General features: G+C 53.5%; 1 protein-coding gene across 1 annotated transcript; it reads right to left on the bottom strand.

Annotated features, from left to right (window-relative positions):
* Positions 1-743: 743 nt before the first annotated feature.
* On the bottom strand, positions 744-13,658 carry Hpn (hepsin). The gene is made up of 12 exons (XM_035449474.1): positions 13,580-13,658; positions 12,051-12,152; positions 11,921-11,962; positions 5,080-5,209; positions 4,878-5,000; positions 4,749-4,789; positions 4,367-4,532; positions 4,086-4,276; positions 1,525-1,620; positions 1,223-1,365; positions 949-1,113; positions 744-782 (listed from the first exon to the last, which is right to left on the bottom strand). The coding sequence occupies exons 1-12, from the start codon at positions 13,656-13,658 to the stop codon at positions 744-746; spliced, it is 1,317 nt and encodes a 438-aa protein (XP_035305365.1).
* Positions 13,659-13,936: the final 278 nt, after the last annotated feature.

Here is a 13,936-nt window from a genome sequence, read left to right as displayed (position 1 = left end):
CCTTTTTGTTTTTTTTTAAATAGGATCTATCTCTCTGTGTAGCCAAGGCTGGCCCGAAACTCACTATGTAGCCCAGGCTAGCCTTCAACTTGCGACAATCCTCCCAAGTGTTGGAATTACAGGAGTGAGCCACCACGGCTGGCTTAAATGCTTTCTCACATTGGGGGTCCCAATCCCATCCAGATTTGCCTTCAGTCCTGTCTGCTACTCTCAAAATGTCCACATTGGGGGCTGGAGAGATGGCTCAGGGGTTAAGAGCACTGGCCGCTCCTCCAGAGGTCCTGAGTTCAATTCCCAGCACCCACATGATGGCTCACAACCATCTGTAATGAGATCTGGTGCCCTCTTCTGGTGTGCAGGCAGACATGCAGGCAGAACACTGTATACATAATAAATAAAGCTTTAAAAAAAAATGTCCACATTGCTGCTCAAGTTTGTAAACTCAGAGACCCATTAATCAAAACCACCTTTATTAGTTAAAGAGTATCCCCATGGGGGTGCCCGGGAAGCAGCCCAAGAGGACAGAGTAATATATACATGGGGTGAGAGGCTGAGGCCGAGTGGCCCCAGGACTGAGTGGGCCGGCCACTGTGGAGGAGAGTCCTCGGACCTGTGGACTGAGTCTGTGAAGAAAACTGCTTCGTGTGAGGCCCACTGTGGAGCCCACCATGCGGGGCTGGAGCTGTCAGCCAACTCCGGCTCTGGAGGCATGTGTGGTGCACAGCGGCAGAGGTGAGGCTGGGTCACGGTTGAGTCACCATGCCACTGGCTTCGGAGTGAGTCTAGGGAAAGAGCCATGGGCTTCCAAGGTCTCCCAACACTCTGCCCCTTCCCCAGAGGGGACCCACCTGTGCGCTAGAGTGCCCTCTGGTAGGCCCAAACACGTTTCCCTCAAACTTCTGCCTTCCTTAGTAAAGTCCCAGACAGCCCCACCCAATACCAACTCACCTTTATGGCCTGGAAGACCCACTCCCGAAAGTCAGTGACTTTGGTGTACACTCCTGGCTTCTGGGCCAAAGCACAGCCCGTACCCCAGCTCACGATGCCACAGAGCCTCCATCTTGACGTCCCAGAGATGCCGTCCTCACACACAAAGGGGCCGCCGCTGTCTCCCTGGTGGGCGGGATGGGACACCTGGCTGGAGGCCACTGTGGCCTACTACCCTAGCCTGGCCCCTTCTCTATAGTGCTGGGCCCGGGGGCTGCCCCGCTGTGTCCCTCACCTGGCAAGCGTCAATGCCACCCTCAGGATAACCGGCACAGAACATCTTGGATTTGATCTGATTCCCGTAGAAGTCAGGGCTGTTACAGACCTCATTGCTTATGATGGGGACCCGGGCCTCTTGGAGCACCACAGCCTGCTGGCCTGAGGAGATGTGGGTATGGTGGCCAGAATTGGGAAACAAGCCCTCCCCTCCTAGTGCCCACCCTATGGCCTTTGGGTCCCTTTGAGAGTCGCCCACCCCCCCCCAACCCGGTAGCATCTTCAGGCCTAATGGTGTGGTTGGAAGGACCCAGAACTCACCGTAGAACTGCGTGTTGCCCCAGCCAGTCACAGTACAGACCTTGCCATCGACCAGGGCCTGTCCCGCAGCAGGGAGACACACCGGCTGGATGTATTCTGTAAGAGAGAACACACCAGTCCAGTCCCCACTAGTCAGTCTGTCCCTTGTGGGACGAAGCTATGTGGCCACCTCACCCTTCCACACAAACTCAGCGCACCCTATCGCTGCCACGATGGAGCCTTCATCATCCCCGGTTGTCCCAGGGAGCTGGGATTGACCTTTGCCTCAGGAGGGATGGGAGGCCAAGTCACCTGTCCAAAGTTCCATAGAAGCAGGTGGCATACTCAGAACCAGAGCCAAAGTTAGCTCAATTCCCCAAGTTTGGGCTCTTAACCATGGCCCCGGGACTATAACCAGCTCAGAAGCAGGAAACAGGAAAACACACCCTGCCCTTGAGACGCTTGGCTTCTACCTGTCAGAAAACTGTCCTAATGAACACACAGGCCTCGGCTGACATTGGCTTCCCTAAGATGGAGGCTCCTTGTGCATCGCACAGCACACGTGGGCAGTCCTGGCAGCCCTCGCTGTTGCCATGTTGTTAACTCAGCCTCCCTCTGCTTCAGCACCTCGATACAAAATGCAATCATCATGCCCCAGCTGGAGTTACAGAGCTCAGTGGTGTACGCTTGCCTACAGTCCACAAGATCCCGGGGTCGCCCCCCTAGCACTGAATGAAAACAGAGCCAACACACAAAATTATTTCCCTGCAGAAACTGTGGTGAGAAATGGACGGGGTATTGAAAACAGGAAGTATTTATAAGGATAGTTCGGTTAAGAACACAACCAACAGCTCTAACAGAGGGACCACCCTGGAGGACTGGGGGAGAGTGAAGGAGTCCAGACTCAGGACACGCAGAGGCCCGTGCAAGCACACGGTCGGTCCCTTAGCAACAAGCAGACACTCTGAGAAATGTGTCCTCGGGTGAATTTTGTCATTGTGTGCGGATCCTAAGAGGCCCCTTCATGCAAAGTAAGATGACTCTGACGTCACAAGGCCACCTCATCTCATAGGACCAGTCTTAAAGATGCTCTGTCTGGGACCAAAATGATTTCATGCGACACAGAGCTGCACCCAAGGTCAGCGCATCGCTGCTCTTATTTATTTACTGTTATCTATGTAGTTATTGATTTGGGACCTTCTGAGAAAGGGCCTCTCAACACAGCCCAGGTTGGCCTCAGGCTCACAATCTTTCTTCCTCAACCTCCCCTCAGGGCTTAGAGGGCAGGCGTGTGTCACATCAGCTGGTTCTCCATACTTTTTTTTTTTAAAGATTTTTATTTATTATGTATACAGTCTTCTGCCTGCTTGCTAGCAGAGGGCACCAGATCTCATTTAAGGCGGTTGTGAGCCTCCATGTGGGTGCTGGGAATCGAACTCAGGACCTCTGGAAGAACAGTCAGTGCTCTTAACCTCTGAGCCATCTCTCCAGCCCCATCTCCATACTTATTTTTAAGATTTATTTGTGTGTGTGTGTGTGTGTGTGTGTGTGTGTGTGTGTGTGTGTGTGTGCCTGTGGAGTCCAGCAGAGAGAGCTGGGAGTAGAGACAGTCGTAAGAAGCTGCACATGGGTGCTAGGAACCGAAGGCGGGCCCTCTGTAACAATAGCAAGTACCCGGCCAGGCGTTGGTGGCGCACGCCTTTAATCCCAGCACTCGGGAGGCAGAGGCAGGCGGATGACTATGAGTTCGAGGCCAGCCTGGTCTCCAGAGCGAGTGCGAGGACAGCCTCCAAAGCTACACAGAGAAACCCTGTCTCAAAATACCAAACAAACAAACAAAAACAATAACAAGTACCGTTAACCACTGGGACCTCTCTCCAGCCCCTCTCCACACGCTGTAGTTCTGCGTGGTGTTTGGAGGGGCGCGTCCTTGCTGGCAATTACTGCAGCTCCTCACCACCATAACTCACGCGCCTTGTAAGTCTCCATGCTAAGGTGTAAATGAGTCGATGGCCTTGGCGTGTTTCCAGATTGGCACAACCGCCATCATGCTTCACTTTAGAACACTTTGTCTCCCCCCAAAAAACCTCCGATCCTTTACCTGTTTGTAACATCTCCACCCCTAACTGCTGTCCTACCTGGGTGAGCTATTTATATTTTTGTTAGAGTATCTTGTGTAGCCTAGGCTAGCCTCAATCTCGCTAGGTGGCCAAGGCTATCCTTGAACTTGACCCTCCTGCCTCCTCCTCCTGAGTGCTGGGATTCCAGGCATATGCCTTCATGCCCAGGCTACTATAATTGAATGGCTCTATTAAGGGCGACCATCTCTTCCGTGTTGGAAAGGAATCACTGGGTCACAGTGACCCGACTCCTTTACCAAGGGAGGCTCGGGTGATTGTGTATGGCAGCCATTCTATCTAGCGTTCATGCTCTCCAGCCTTAATGCCCAGTTTGCGCTCCCTCAAGATGGGTCTGTTATCACCATGGAAACCCGAAGATGGATATATTTTGCTTTTCGGGGCCCCTGCTTTGATGCCAGAGTCTCCGGAGTCCCCAGTCTGAGGCTGGGCTGCCAGGCTTACCCGTGAGAGGCAGGGGGCTGGAGAGGTGGACCAGGGCGATGTCATTGCTGTTCTCCTCAATGGTAGGGTCTCGAAAAGGAAGGTATCCCCCGTGATAGATGACAGCTTTAACCCCCAGTTGCATGCCATGGGGCGAGGTCCGGGCCACAGCACCAGCAAATACCCGCCATCGAGACAGGACCCGGTTACGCCTGCCGGGACAGAAGGGACAAGTCCCTGGGCCCGGCCTCTGCAGACCTCTCTCCTGCCCCACCCTTGGTAGGACTGTGGGGAACACTCACTCTGGAAAGCAATGCGCAGCTGTCAGCACCCAGTCCCCGGACAGCAGGGATCCCCCACAGAGGTGGGTCCCATCATAACGCAGGCTGACCTGCCATGGCCACCTTCCCAGGCTGCTGTCCTGGCCCCCCACGATGCGATCCACGGGCAGCTTTCTGCGGCCGCAGTCTGTGGATAGGGGACAAGGGAGGCTCAAATGACAGGGATCTGAGTTCTAGGGCACAGTCGCACAGCCCTGTCCCAGCAGTCTGTGGGAACAGGGCTCTCCCCAACCTTGGACATGTGGAGGTCCCGGGCAGTTTGTGGGGACACACTCCACCCTGGGGTCCCAGGGCGCCAGTGCTGGCCTGTAGCTAGAGAAGGGCTTTGAGGCCACGGTCTCACCTTGGCAGATGGCGGTCACAAATCGGCCTCTGGGGCAGTCGCTGGGAAGGTCGGAGACAAAACAAGCGACCAGTTAGGACGACACGTGGAGGCTAGGGGTCCAGTGCCACCCGCAGCCGCCCTGCTCACCACACAGAGATGACATCCAGCAACCTCTGAGCCATGGGCAGGCCGCCCTCGTCCACGCAGAAGAAGCCCGACGTACCGTTGGCGCCCGCGGTTCGCACATCCAGCTCCGAGTGCGCCAGGACCCTGAGCGGGGCTCGGGTCAGAGCCACCTCCCTCCCGGCCCGCGCTGCACCCTCCCCTCCCCCGAGGGCCACCCGGGTACCTGAGGAAACCCATCTCCTCACAGCCGAGCCCCGCCACCCTGGCGTTGGAGCGTGAAGAACACAGCAGCCTCCATGTCCCCTCCGTCTTGTCGAACACTGCGAGTCGCGAGTCCCCGGGGCTGACCTGCACTGCAGGGCGACAGGGCCAAGCCTGGCTCCCACAGTGGCCCACTACCAGCTACTTCCCTGGCCGCCTGAGGTCCTGCCATCGCCCAGGGGTGGGATCGGTACCCACCACGAGGCGGATTTCACTAGTGGGTATCTCTCCCCACTGGGATGCCTAAGCTACTGGCACTTGCCTCAGCCACCAAGAACCAGGGAAATGATTTCATTTGACTCGGGGAGAAAGCAGAGAGAGAGAGAGAGAGAGAGAGAGAGAGAGAGAGAGAGAGAGAGAGAGAGAGAGAGAGAGAGAGAGACTGCACCGTGGATGAACAGGCCCAGATTCAGCCAAGCTTGGGGAACTGCCAGAGGGGCCAGAAACCCTTGGCTAATTCACCAGGTTACTAAAACATTTAAATAAGTGTGACCTGGAGAAAAGAAGAATTACAAGGGGCCTGGCAGGAGGAGGAATTGGGGCACCGGGCAGACCGATGCCTGTAATTCTAGCACTCAGAAAGTGAAAACTACAGATTCATGAGTTCAAGGCCAGTCTGAACTGGAGGGCTAGTTATGGTGGCACATGAGCCTAGAATTTGCTGAAGGGTCATGAGTTGGACAGTAGCCTGGGCTATATATTTTAACCAGCTGTTGTGGCACACACCTTTAGTTCTAGCAATCAAGAGGGAGAGACTGGCAGATTTCTGTGAGCTGGAGGCCAGCCTGGTCTACAGAGCTTGGTAGAGAGGCCCTGTCTCAAACGAATACTAAAATACTAATAAACACAGGAGGAGGAAGAGGAGCACCCAAGCAAAACCTGGGAGATGGGCTCAGTGACTCAAGTCACCTTAGCTCGGTGGATAGCTTCCACTTACCATCCCAGCACTCAGGAGACCGAGGCAGGAGAGTTGTCCCAAGTTTGAAGCCAGTGTGGGGCTACACATTTAATTCCAGGCCAGCCAAGGCTACAGAATTAGAAGACCCTGTTTCAAATATCAAAAGTCACCCAGCCAATACACCACTAATAACTGACAAGAGCCAGGCACAAAACACAGCTGCTATGCCAGCGCTTGGGAGGCTGAGGCAGGAGGCTTGTGGGTTTGAGGTCAAGCGGGGCTACATTATGTCTCAGGCAGAATGAAAGATGGAATGGAAGGAGAGGGGAAAAGGGAGAGAGGGAGGGAGGAAATCGGCGTAACCCAGGGCAGGACTGCAGCAGAAGGCTAGCCTCAGCACTGCTTCTGTCTGAGGGTGGCTGGGACAGTCTGTGTGGCTGGCCAATGCTCCCTGGCCCTCCATCTGTTTTTGTAAGGTCAGAGAAGCCCCGTTCGTACCTGAGTCAGGTCAAACCGCTTAGGGGTGTTTCTTTATATTTACTTTGAACATGCTGGGTACTATTTTAGGCTGTAGATAAAAAAATCACACAAAATTTCTTCCTGCATGGAGTGCAAAGCCCAGGAGGGCAGACAGAAAATGAACAGGACAAATAACGGAAACGTGTCCTGTGTCGCAGCAGAAGGGGCCATGGAGGCAGGCAAGGCCAACAGAAGGAGCGGGGCTCTGGGCTGTGGGGGTGGCGTTGCACTTTGCTGTAAGTGGGCAGGCAAGGACAGCTTTGCTGGGAGGGTGCCTCATGAGCGATGACGAGGAATAGAGGAGGTGAGAAATTTGCTGTGAGCTGAGAGCCGACAGAGAAGTAGGCCAGAGGAACTGGAGAACAGAAAGTGGAGATCTGAAGGCTGAGGCGGGGAGTTGGGTGAGCAACAGCCCAGCCAGGAGGCAGGAGAGGATGGCAGAGTTAGCTTGCGGCTGGATCAACATGCCGCTGGTCCAGGACTCAGAGCTGGGGGTGGGGGCCACACACTGACCTGACTCAGGGATGCATGAGTTCCTTCTGGCTGCTGATGGGGGCAGCAGACCTCAGGGCAGGAACTGGAGCCCAGACTATGACCTCAGTGTGACAGGGATGGAGGCTAGGCCAGCAGGGGGCAGCACAGGGAATGACGCTGGATTCTGGGACTATTTTGTAGGCAGAGACCTAGGCTCAGGTCATCTCACCTACTTAGGAAGCCAAGGCTAGTGGATCAAAAGTCCAAAGTCTGTCTGGGCTATTGAGTGAGTTCAAGATCAGCCTAAGTAACTTAGGGAAAAGGGTCTCAAAATAAAATGTAAAAGGGGGGCTGGGGTGGCATCCTCACCCAGTGGTAGAGCCCCTGCCTAGAATCTCCCAATGAGGGGCTGGGGGTGTGGCTCAGTGGTAGAGCCCCTGCCTAGAATCCCCCAGTGAGGGGCTGGGGTGTGGCTCAGTGGTAGAGCCCCTGCCTAGAATCCCCCAGTGAGGGGCTGGGGGCGTGGCTCAGTGGTAGAGCCCCTGCCTAGAATCCCCCAGTGAGGGGCTGGGGGTGTGGCTCAGTGGTAGAGCCCCTGCCTAGAATCCCCCAGTGAGGGGCTGGGGCGTGGCTCAGTGGTAGAGCCCCTGCCTAGAATTCCCCAGTGAGGGGCTGGGAGTGTGGCTCAGTGGTAGAGCCCCTGCCTAGAATCCCCCAGTGAGGGGCTGGGGGCATGGCTCAGTGGTAGAGCCCCTGCCTGCATGATTAAGGCCTTTGGTCCAATTCCTAGCATCAATAAAAGAAATAATAAATCACATGCACATCTCACAGATGGTGCACTAACCACCAAAGGAAACACTTGTTCTAACAACCAGCCAGCCAGGATGTGAACTCAGACTGCCTGCTGGCTTCCATGTTCTCTGCCCAGCACAAATTCATCCATAGCAAGACTAAAAGCTGCTGGTGCGGTTTGCTGTAAATACAGCCTCCATCTCTGGCCTCCATTAAGGACTGGCTGACAGCTCCCACTGAGTGGTGCCTGCCATCCTGACCCCCAGGATCAAGACAAGAACAGCAGCTTGGAGTCAGGAGGCATCATTCTTATAACTGCTCAAGATATTTCTAACCTTATGGGGGCCTTAGGGGGGGAAAAGGTGAATTTTTTATGAATATGCATTGGGAAGATCTGGAAGTGGGAGAAGGGAAACAGCAAATGCAAGCTTTTTATATTATTATTATTATTATTATTATTATTATTATTATTATGTCTGTTTCTGGTTTTAGGAAGACAAGGGCCTGGAACTTGCGACCCTCTTGCTTCAGCCTTCTGAGGGGCTGCCTGTCACGGCTGTGCACCCACAGGCCGTTTGCTTTACAGCCATATTCTGTGTGCTGTTTGTCACTTTACACGTGCAGTACATTGCCAGGTGTGCTTACCGATCTGTGAGATCTATTTAGAGGTGTGAAGATCCCAGAGCGAATTAAAGTGGGGATACAGTCAACACTGTGTTTTCTTGTCTGTGCTCTCCATACTTCAGCGTTCTAGAAAGTGCTACTCACAGGGTGCAGACACTGGCCAGAGCCCTGCTAGTGTCTTTCTACATTGGCTTATTGTTCTCTTCAATTTGTCTTTGTGCTTTGTTTTTGTTTGTTTGTTTGTTTGTTTGTTTTTCTTTTTCTTTTTGGTTTGCTAAGACAGGGTCTTGCTACTCAGCCCAGACTAGCCTCAAACTTTCAATCACTTTGCCTCAGCCTCTCAAGCACTAGGATCGATCACAAGCAGGCTTAGTTCCAACTCTTCTTCTATATGCTTGTTCTTAAGGGGAGAGGTCCTGAGCACCTACTATGTGCCACAGACAGCCCGACCCATAAACAAAACATCTCTGCCTTCTCTGAATGCTCATAGAGTGTCGGTGTGAGGGTTCCATTACAGACAGCTGGGTGGCTATGGGGGTGGCAGGGGATGCAGTGTGAGCTTTAGGGAGGGCTCGTTCAAGGAGGGGTGAGCCCTTTGATTAAGATTTGGCTAAAAGCTGAGCCCTGCATGGATAAGCCAGACAACGATCTCCTCTCTTCCCACTTGGCTCTGCTCACCCCACGTCCCAGATCAGGAAGGAGAAGTTCTCAGAGAGCCCAGCTCAGAAATAATGGAAGGGTGGGGGCTGGTGAACTCTGCCTGGGCAAGAGGACAGCGGAGTGCCTGAGGGCGCAGCCTGGGATCCCAGCTACTCGGGGAGCTAAGACAAGAGAAGTCCAGGTCTAACGATAGTTCAAGGTCAGCTCAACATAGCAAAAATTCTGTTTCACAAAGAAAACTACAAAGGAGGGGAGGGAGAGTGTAGCAGCTCAGCAGTAAAGTCCCTGCCTAGAATCCCCCAGTGAGGGGCTGGGGGCGTGGCTCAGTGGTAGAGCCCCTGCCTAGAATTCCCCATTGAGGAGCGGGGGCGTGGCTCAGTGGTAGAGCCCCTGCCTAGAATCTCCCAGTGAGGGGCTGGGGTGTGTCTCAGTGGTAGAGCCCCTGCCTAGAATCCCCCCAGTGAGGGGCTGGGTGTGGCTCAGTGGTAGAGCCCCTGCCTAGAATCCCCCAGTGAGGGGCTGGGGGGTGGCTCAGTGGTAGAGCCCCTGCCTAGAATCCCCCAGTGAGGATCGGGGGTGTGATTCTACCCTTGCTAAGCAGTTAAGACCTGAATTCTCTCATCAGCGCTGCAAAGGAGGAGGGGTGAAGATGATGGGAAAGGTGGCGATGACTCTGGAGGAGGGGGGTATGTAGGGAACAGGGGGAAACCCTGAGACTAGAGTCCAGAGAGACAGCTCTGCAAGCCAAGGTGAACTGTAGGTCCTAAGAGTCTTTAGGGTCGGGATTCCATCCTGGTGCCATGTGGAACGGTAAGGCCTGCTGATCTGTTGCTCTGTTACTTACTCACCTATGGTCCTAGGCAAGGTAGCCTACTTCACAGAGCCTCAGTTTCCCCCGTATGCAAAACACTGGGATGAAGATAGCCTTAGACTGCAGCCAAGCCTGGGGTGCAAGCTTTCACTATGGCAATTAACTCAGCAGTTTCTAGACAAGTAACTGAGGACTACCACCTGACTGCCTGGGTTGCTATGACCTGGATAAGAGCCAGAGTCTCACCGTGTAGCCCAGGCTAGCCTCAAAACTCACAATCCTCCGGTCTCAGTTTCCTGAGCATGGGGCTATGTATGTGCTACCATGCTGAGCCTTTGGCCTGCCTATGCCTTCACTCTACTTGAAAACATGCTCTGGTAGGACGGAATGAGCCAAAGCCACCAAGCCTCGAGGCTGGTCCCTGCCTGGCCTTGAGGTCAGTGTTTGTAAGTTCAGTCAGGGCGACCGAGTCCAGTGCCAACTGTTCAAATCTGGAATCATGTTTCCTCGGGAAAAAAGGCACACTCCGCTTTCCTCAGTCACAGAGGTGGCCTCAGGGAAGCCTCATCCCTTCGTTCCACTTGGGGTTTCTGTGGCCGCTCCTTCCTCATGCGCAGTCACACCCACAGGTCTGACAGCTGTTCCTGACGCCATCATTACTGGCCTCCATGTGTAGAAAGGACAGGGAGAGCCGCTACGTCCTCAGACTGGGAGCCTACGGAATTCATCCTGTCCTTCTGGAATGACTTACATGTGTCCATGGTATCCATGTGTCCATCATAATTTATGTCATGGTAGGAGGTCTGTGGTCCAGGGCATATCATCATATGGCCAAGCCTCAGTTTCCCCTTGTGTAAAAGGGAGGAATAACAGCCCCACATGCAAAAGGCTTTTAAGGCTGTATGTGTGTGTGAATACATAAGTGAAAACGTAACTTTCTCTCTTTGGGGGCGATGCACTTTGGTAATTCCTAATCCTATTCGGACTCTGTATGTGTGCACACGTGCATGTATGTGAGACAGGTACACGTGTGTATTTTTGCATGTGGAGGGCAGAGGGCAACACTGGGTATCATTCCCTAGGCACTGTCTACCGTGGTTCGGAGACAGGATCTCGCACTGCCTGGAGCCCCTAGTCTCTACCTCCTCAGTGCTGGGATTACAAACCTGCTCCCTGATACTCCGCTTTCTCACACGGGTTCTGGGACTTGAACTCAGGTCTTTATGTTTGCAAGGCAAGCACTTTGCTGACTGAGATATCTCCTCAGCCTCGATTTGAGCCCCCCCCCTTTTTTTAAATGGAGTTTTCAGCTAGGTGTGGCAATGTACTCTGGGTAATCCCAGGACTTGGAAGGCGGAGGTCGGAGGGCAAGGAGGTCTAGGGTCCTCTATAGTAAGCTTGAGGGTAGCTGGGCAATGTAAGACCTTTTCTCAAAAACTTGAAAAAGAAAATGTTTTCAGAGCCAGGCACTGGTGGCGCATGCCTTTAGTCTCAGCACTCGGGAGGCAGAGGAAGGCGGATCTCTGTGAGTTCGAGATCAGCCTGGTCTACAGGAGCTAGTTCCAGGACAGCCTCCAAATCTACACAGAGAAACTCCGTCTCAAAACAAACAAACAAAAAAACCAAAACAAACAAAAAGAAAATGTTTTCAGCTGCACAGAATACTCGTGGGTGACTTGTCTAGGGCTTGGGGAGCAACCACACCCTTGGGAAGGTAGACCTCGGAAGCTAAGCAGGCCTGGGTCTGTAGTGCTTGGATGGGAGTTCCAGACTAAAGCCTGTGACTTGGGCACAGTGGTTCTTGCCTGTAATCCCATCATCGTAAAGCTGAGGCAGGAGGATTGGCACAAATCTGAGGCCATCCTGGGTGAGTTCTAAGCCAGCCTGAGCTACAGACAAAACTCTTTTGCTCAACAGCAATGCAGGCATCGAGCACAGACACAGTTATCAGTCCCAAGAGCACTCTGAGTTCCCCTCATGAGTTTCCTCCTCGGCACCCTGGGGACCCAGGCCTGCTCTGCTCACCTGGGTACAGCGGCTCCTGGTCGCTCCGTAGTAGGATGGTCACTGTGGAGAAGGGAGACGTGAGAGCAGGCAGGTTGCAGCCCTTGGGGTAGGTGAGACCTCAGGAGCTGGGGGAGGGAGGTGCTCTCACCAATGGCCCAGGATGCAGCCCCAATGCCTGTCAGCAGCAGCAGTGTCCCTAGAGTGAGAGCCGCCACCTTGGGCCTGGAGCAGCATGAAGCTGTCCGGACACCTGCAACAGATACCAAGCTAGGGTCACTGCCATGCTTGTCCTCAGCCCAGCAAGGGTTGGGCACTGGGCCAGTACCCTACCGGGGAATGGAGAATACCTTATCAGGCCTGGGCCTGTGGTGCCTCAAGCCCCATTTCCCAGGGCTAGGCAGCTGGCAGGTCTGTCCCGCTCATGTCGCGTGGACAGCCAGGTGTCTGGCTCCCCAAGGGTTCCAGCTGGGAAGTGGGTATGGCTCGGCCGGCTGCCACCTCCCTGCCTCCCTCCCCGGACCTGGCAGTTGCTCCTCTCCAGTGACAAGGCACTTCTGGACTTCCTTTGTTTCTTCCTGCTAGCCTGTCCCCAGGCCTTCTCTCCCACTAACTTTTCCAGAAATTCTTACAACTTTGAGGTGTCTGTGACCTCTGATCTTTGCCCTCTTGGTAACCTTCTTTCCCACAAGACCCAGCTCCAAGATCAAATTTGTCCCTGGGAGGTTGAGAACACAAGTTTTAAAACTTAGCTGAACCTATTTCACCCACCCCTTTGGTTTTCCCCCGGTATTTTGTTTCGTTTTATTTGTATTTTGAGACCAAGTCCTGCTACATAGAAATGCCAGCATCAAACTCACCCTGTATACCAGGTTGGCCTCAAACTAGTGAGCGTTTTCCTGCTCTGCCTTCCTAGAGCTAGGATGACAAGTGCCACATACCTGGTCATGTTTCTGCTTTTAGTTTTTTGTTTTCCTTTCTTTCTTTCTTTCTTTCTTTCTTTCTTTCTTTCTTTTTGCTGTTGTTTTGTTTTTGATTTTTGATTTTTCAAGATAGGGTTTCTCTGTGTATCCCTGGCTGTCCTGCAACTCACTTTGTAGACCGCGCTGGCCTTGAACTCACAAAAATCCATCTACCTCTGCCTCCTGAGTGCTGGGATTAAAGGTGTATGCCACCAACACCCAGCTATGGTTTGTTTTGTTTTGTTTTGTTTAGTTTAAGACAAGGTCTCTCCACGAAGCTCAGAATGTCCTCAAACTTGTGATGCCCCTGCCTCTGCCTCCTGAGTGCTACCATGACAGCCATGAATCAGCATGCCTGGCAACCTAACTTTGAAATAGTGACCTTGGAAGGATGGCTCAGTGAGTGAGAGGACTTGCTGGTCATGCGTGTGGACCAGAGTTGGGATTACCCACGCCAAACACCAGGTGTAGTGGTGGGCAGAGGCGGGAGGGTGGCCTAGGCTTGCTGGCTATCAGCCTAGCTGCTGGCTCAGTGAGAAATCCCATCTTTAGGGAATAAAACAGATCCTCCTCTGGGTCCTCCCCAGGATGTGCCCAGGCACCCCCACACACACACACAACATACACCTACATCATACACATACATGCCCATGCACACACACACAGAGAAAATAAAAGTACATAAAAGAAAGGAAAACAATAAGATCAGTGGTCTTACCCTTTCCTGGCTGGGATCGTGGACACGTGAAACCACCTCTGTGAGCCCCAGGTTCCCCATCTGTTAAATGAGCACGCATCTAGCACCCACTTTTGAAATGACTCTCAAGTTCTTTCAGCACATACTCACAGCCAAGCCCCAGCTGTCACCCGCCATGTGCCCAGTGTTCAGTCTCCGTCTCTGACACACAACATGGTGCCCCTTTTTCCCCCGTGGCCCAGAGAGGTTAAATCACGCATCTCCAGTGACTCAGCCTGCAGTCACTTCTTGAACCCTGGGCACACTGGGATCCAAGTCCAAAGTATGTCCCCGAAGAGCCAAACCACCTCTAGCTGTGCCATTGTGCTTGGCATTCAT

The sequence above is a fragment of the Cricetulus griseus genome, chromosome 9, assembly GCF_003668045.3.
Source record: "Cricetulus griseus strain 17A/GY chromosome 9, alternate assembly CriGri-PICRH-1.0, whole genome shotgun sequence".
Lineage (NCBI taxonomy): Eukaryota > Metazoa > Chordata > Mammalia > Rodentia > Cricetidae > Cricetulus > Cricetulus griseus.
Note: the sequence above shows the minus strand (reverse complement) of the source record. Positions and strands in the feature narration are given on the sequence as shown.

What these genes read in the sequence shown, in the direction of transcription:
- Hpn (XM_035449474.1), bottom strand. Translation starts at nt 13,658, where the DNA reads ATGCGTGCTCATTTAACAGATGGGGAACCTGGGGCTCACAGAGGTGGT. An exon ending in CTGGATGTCATCTCTGTGTG is followed by an intron (nt 4,790 to 4,877) that starts GTGAGCAGGGCG and finishes CGACCTTCCCAG; the next exon opens with CGACTGCCCCAGAGGCCGAT. An exon ending in GTGGCATTGACGCTTGCCAG is followed by an intron (nt 1,114 to 1,222) that starts GTGAGGGACACA and finishes CCCGCCCACCAG; the next exon opens with GGAGACAGCGGCGGCCCCTT.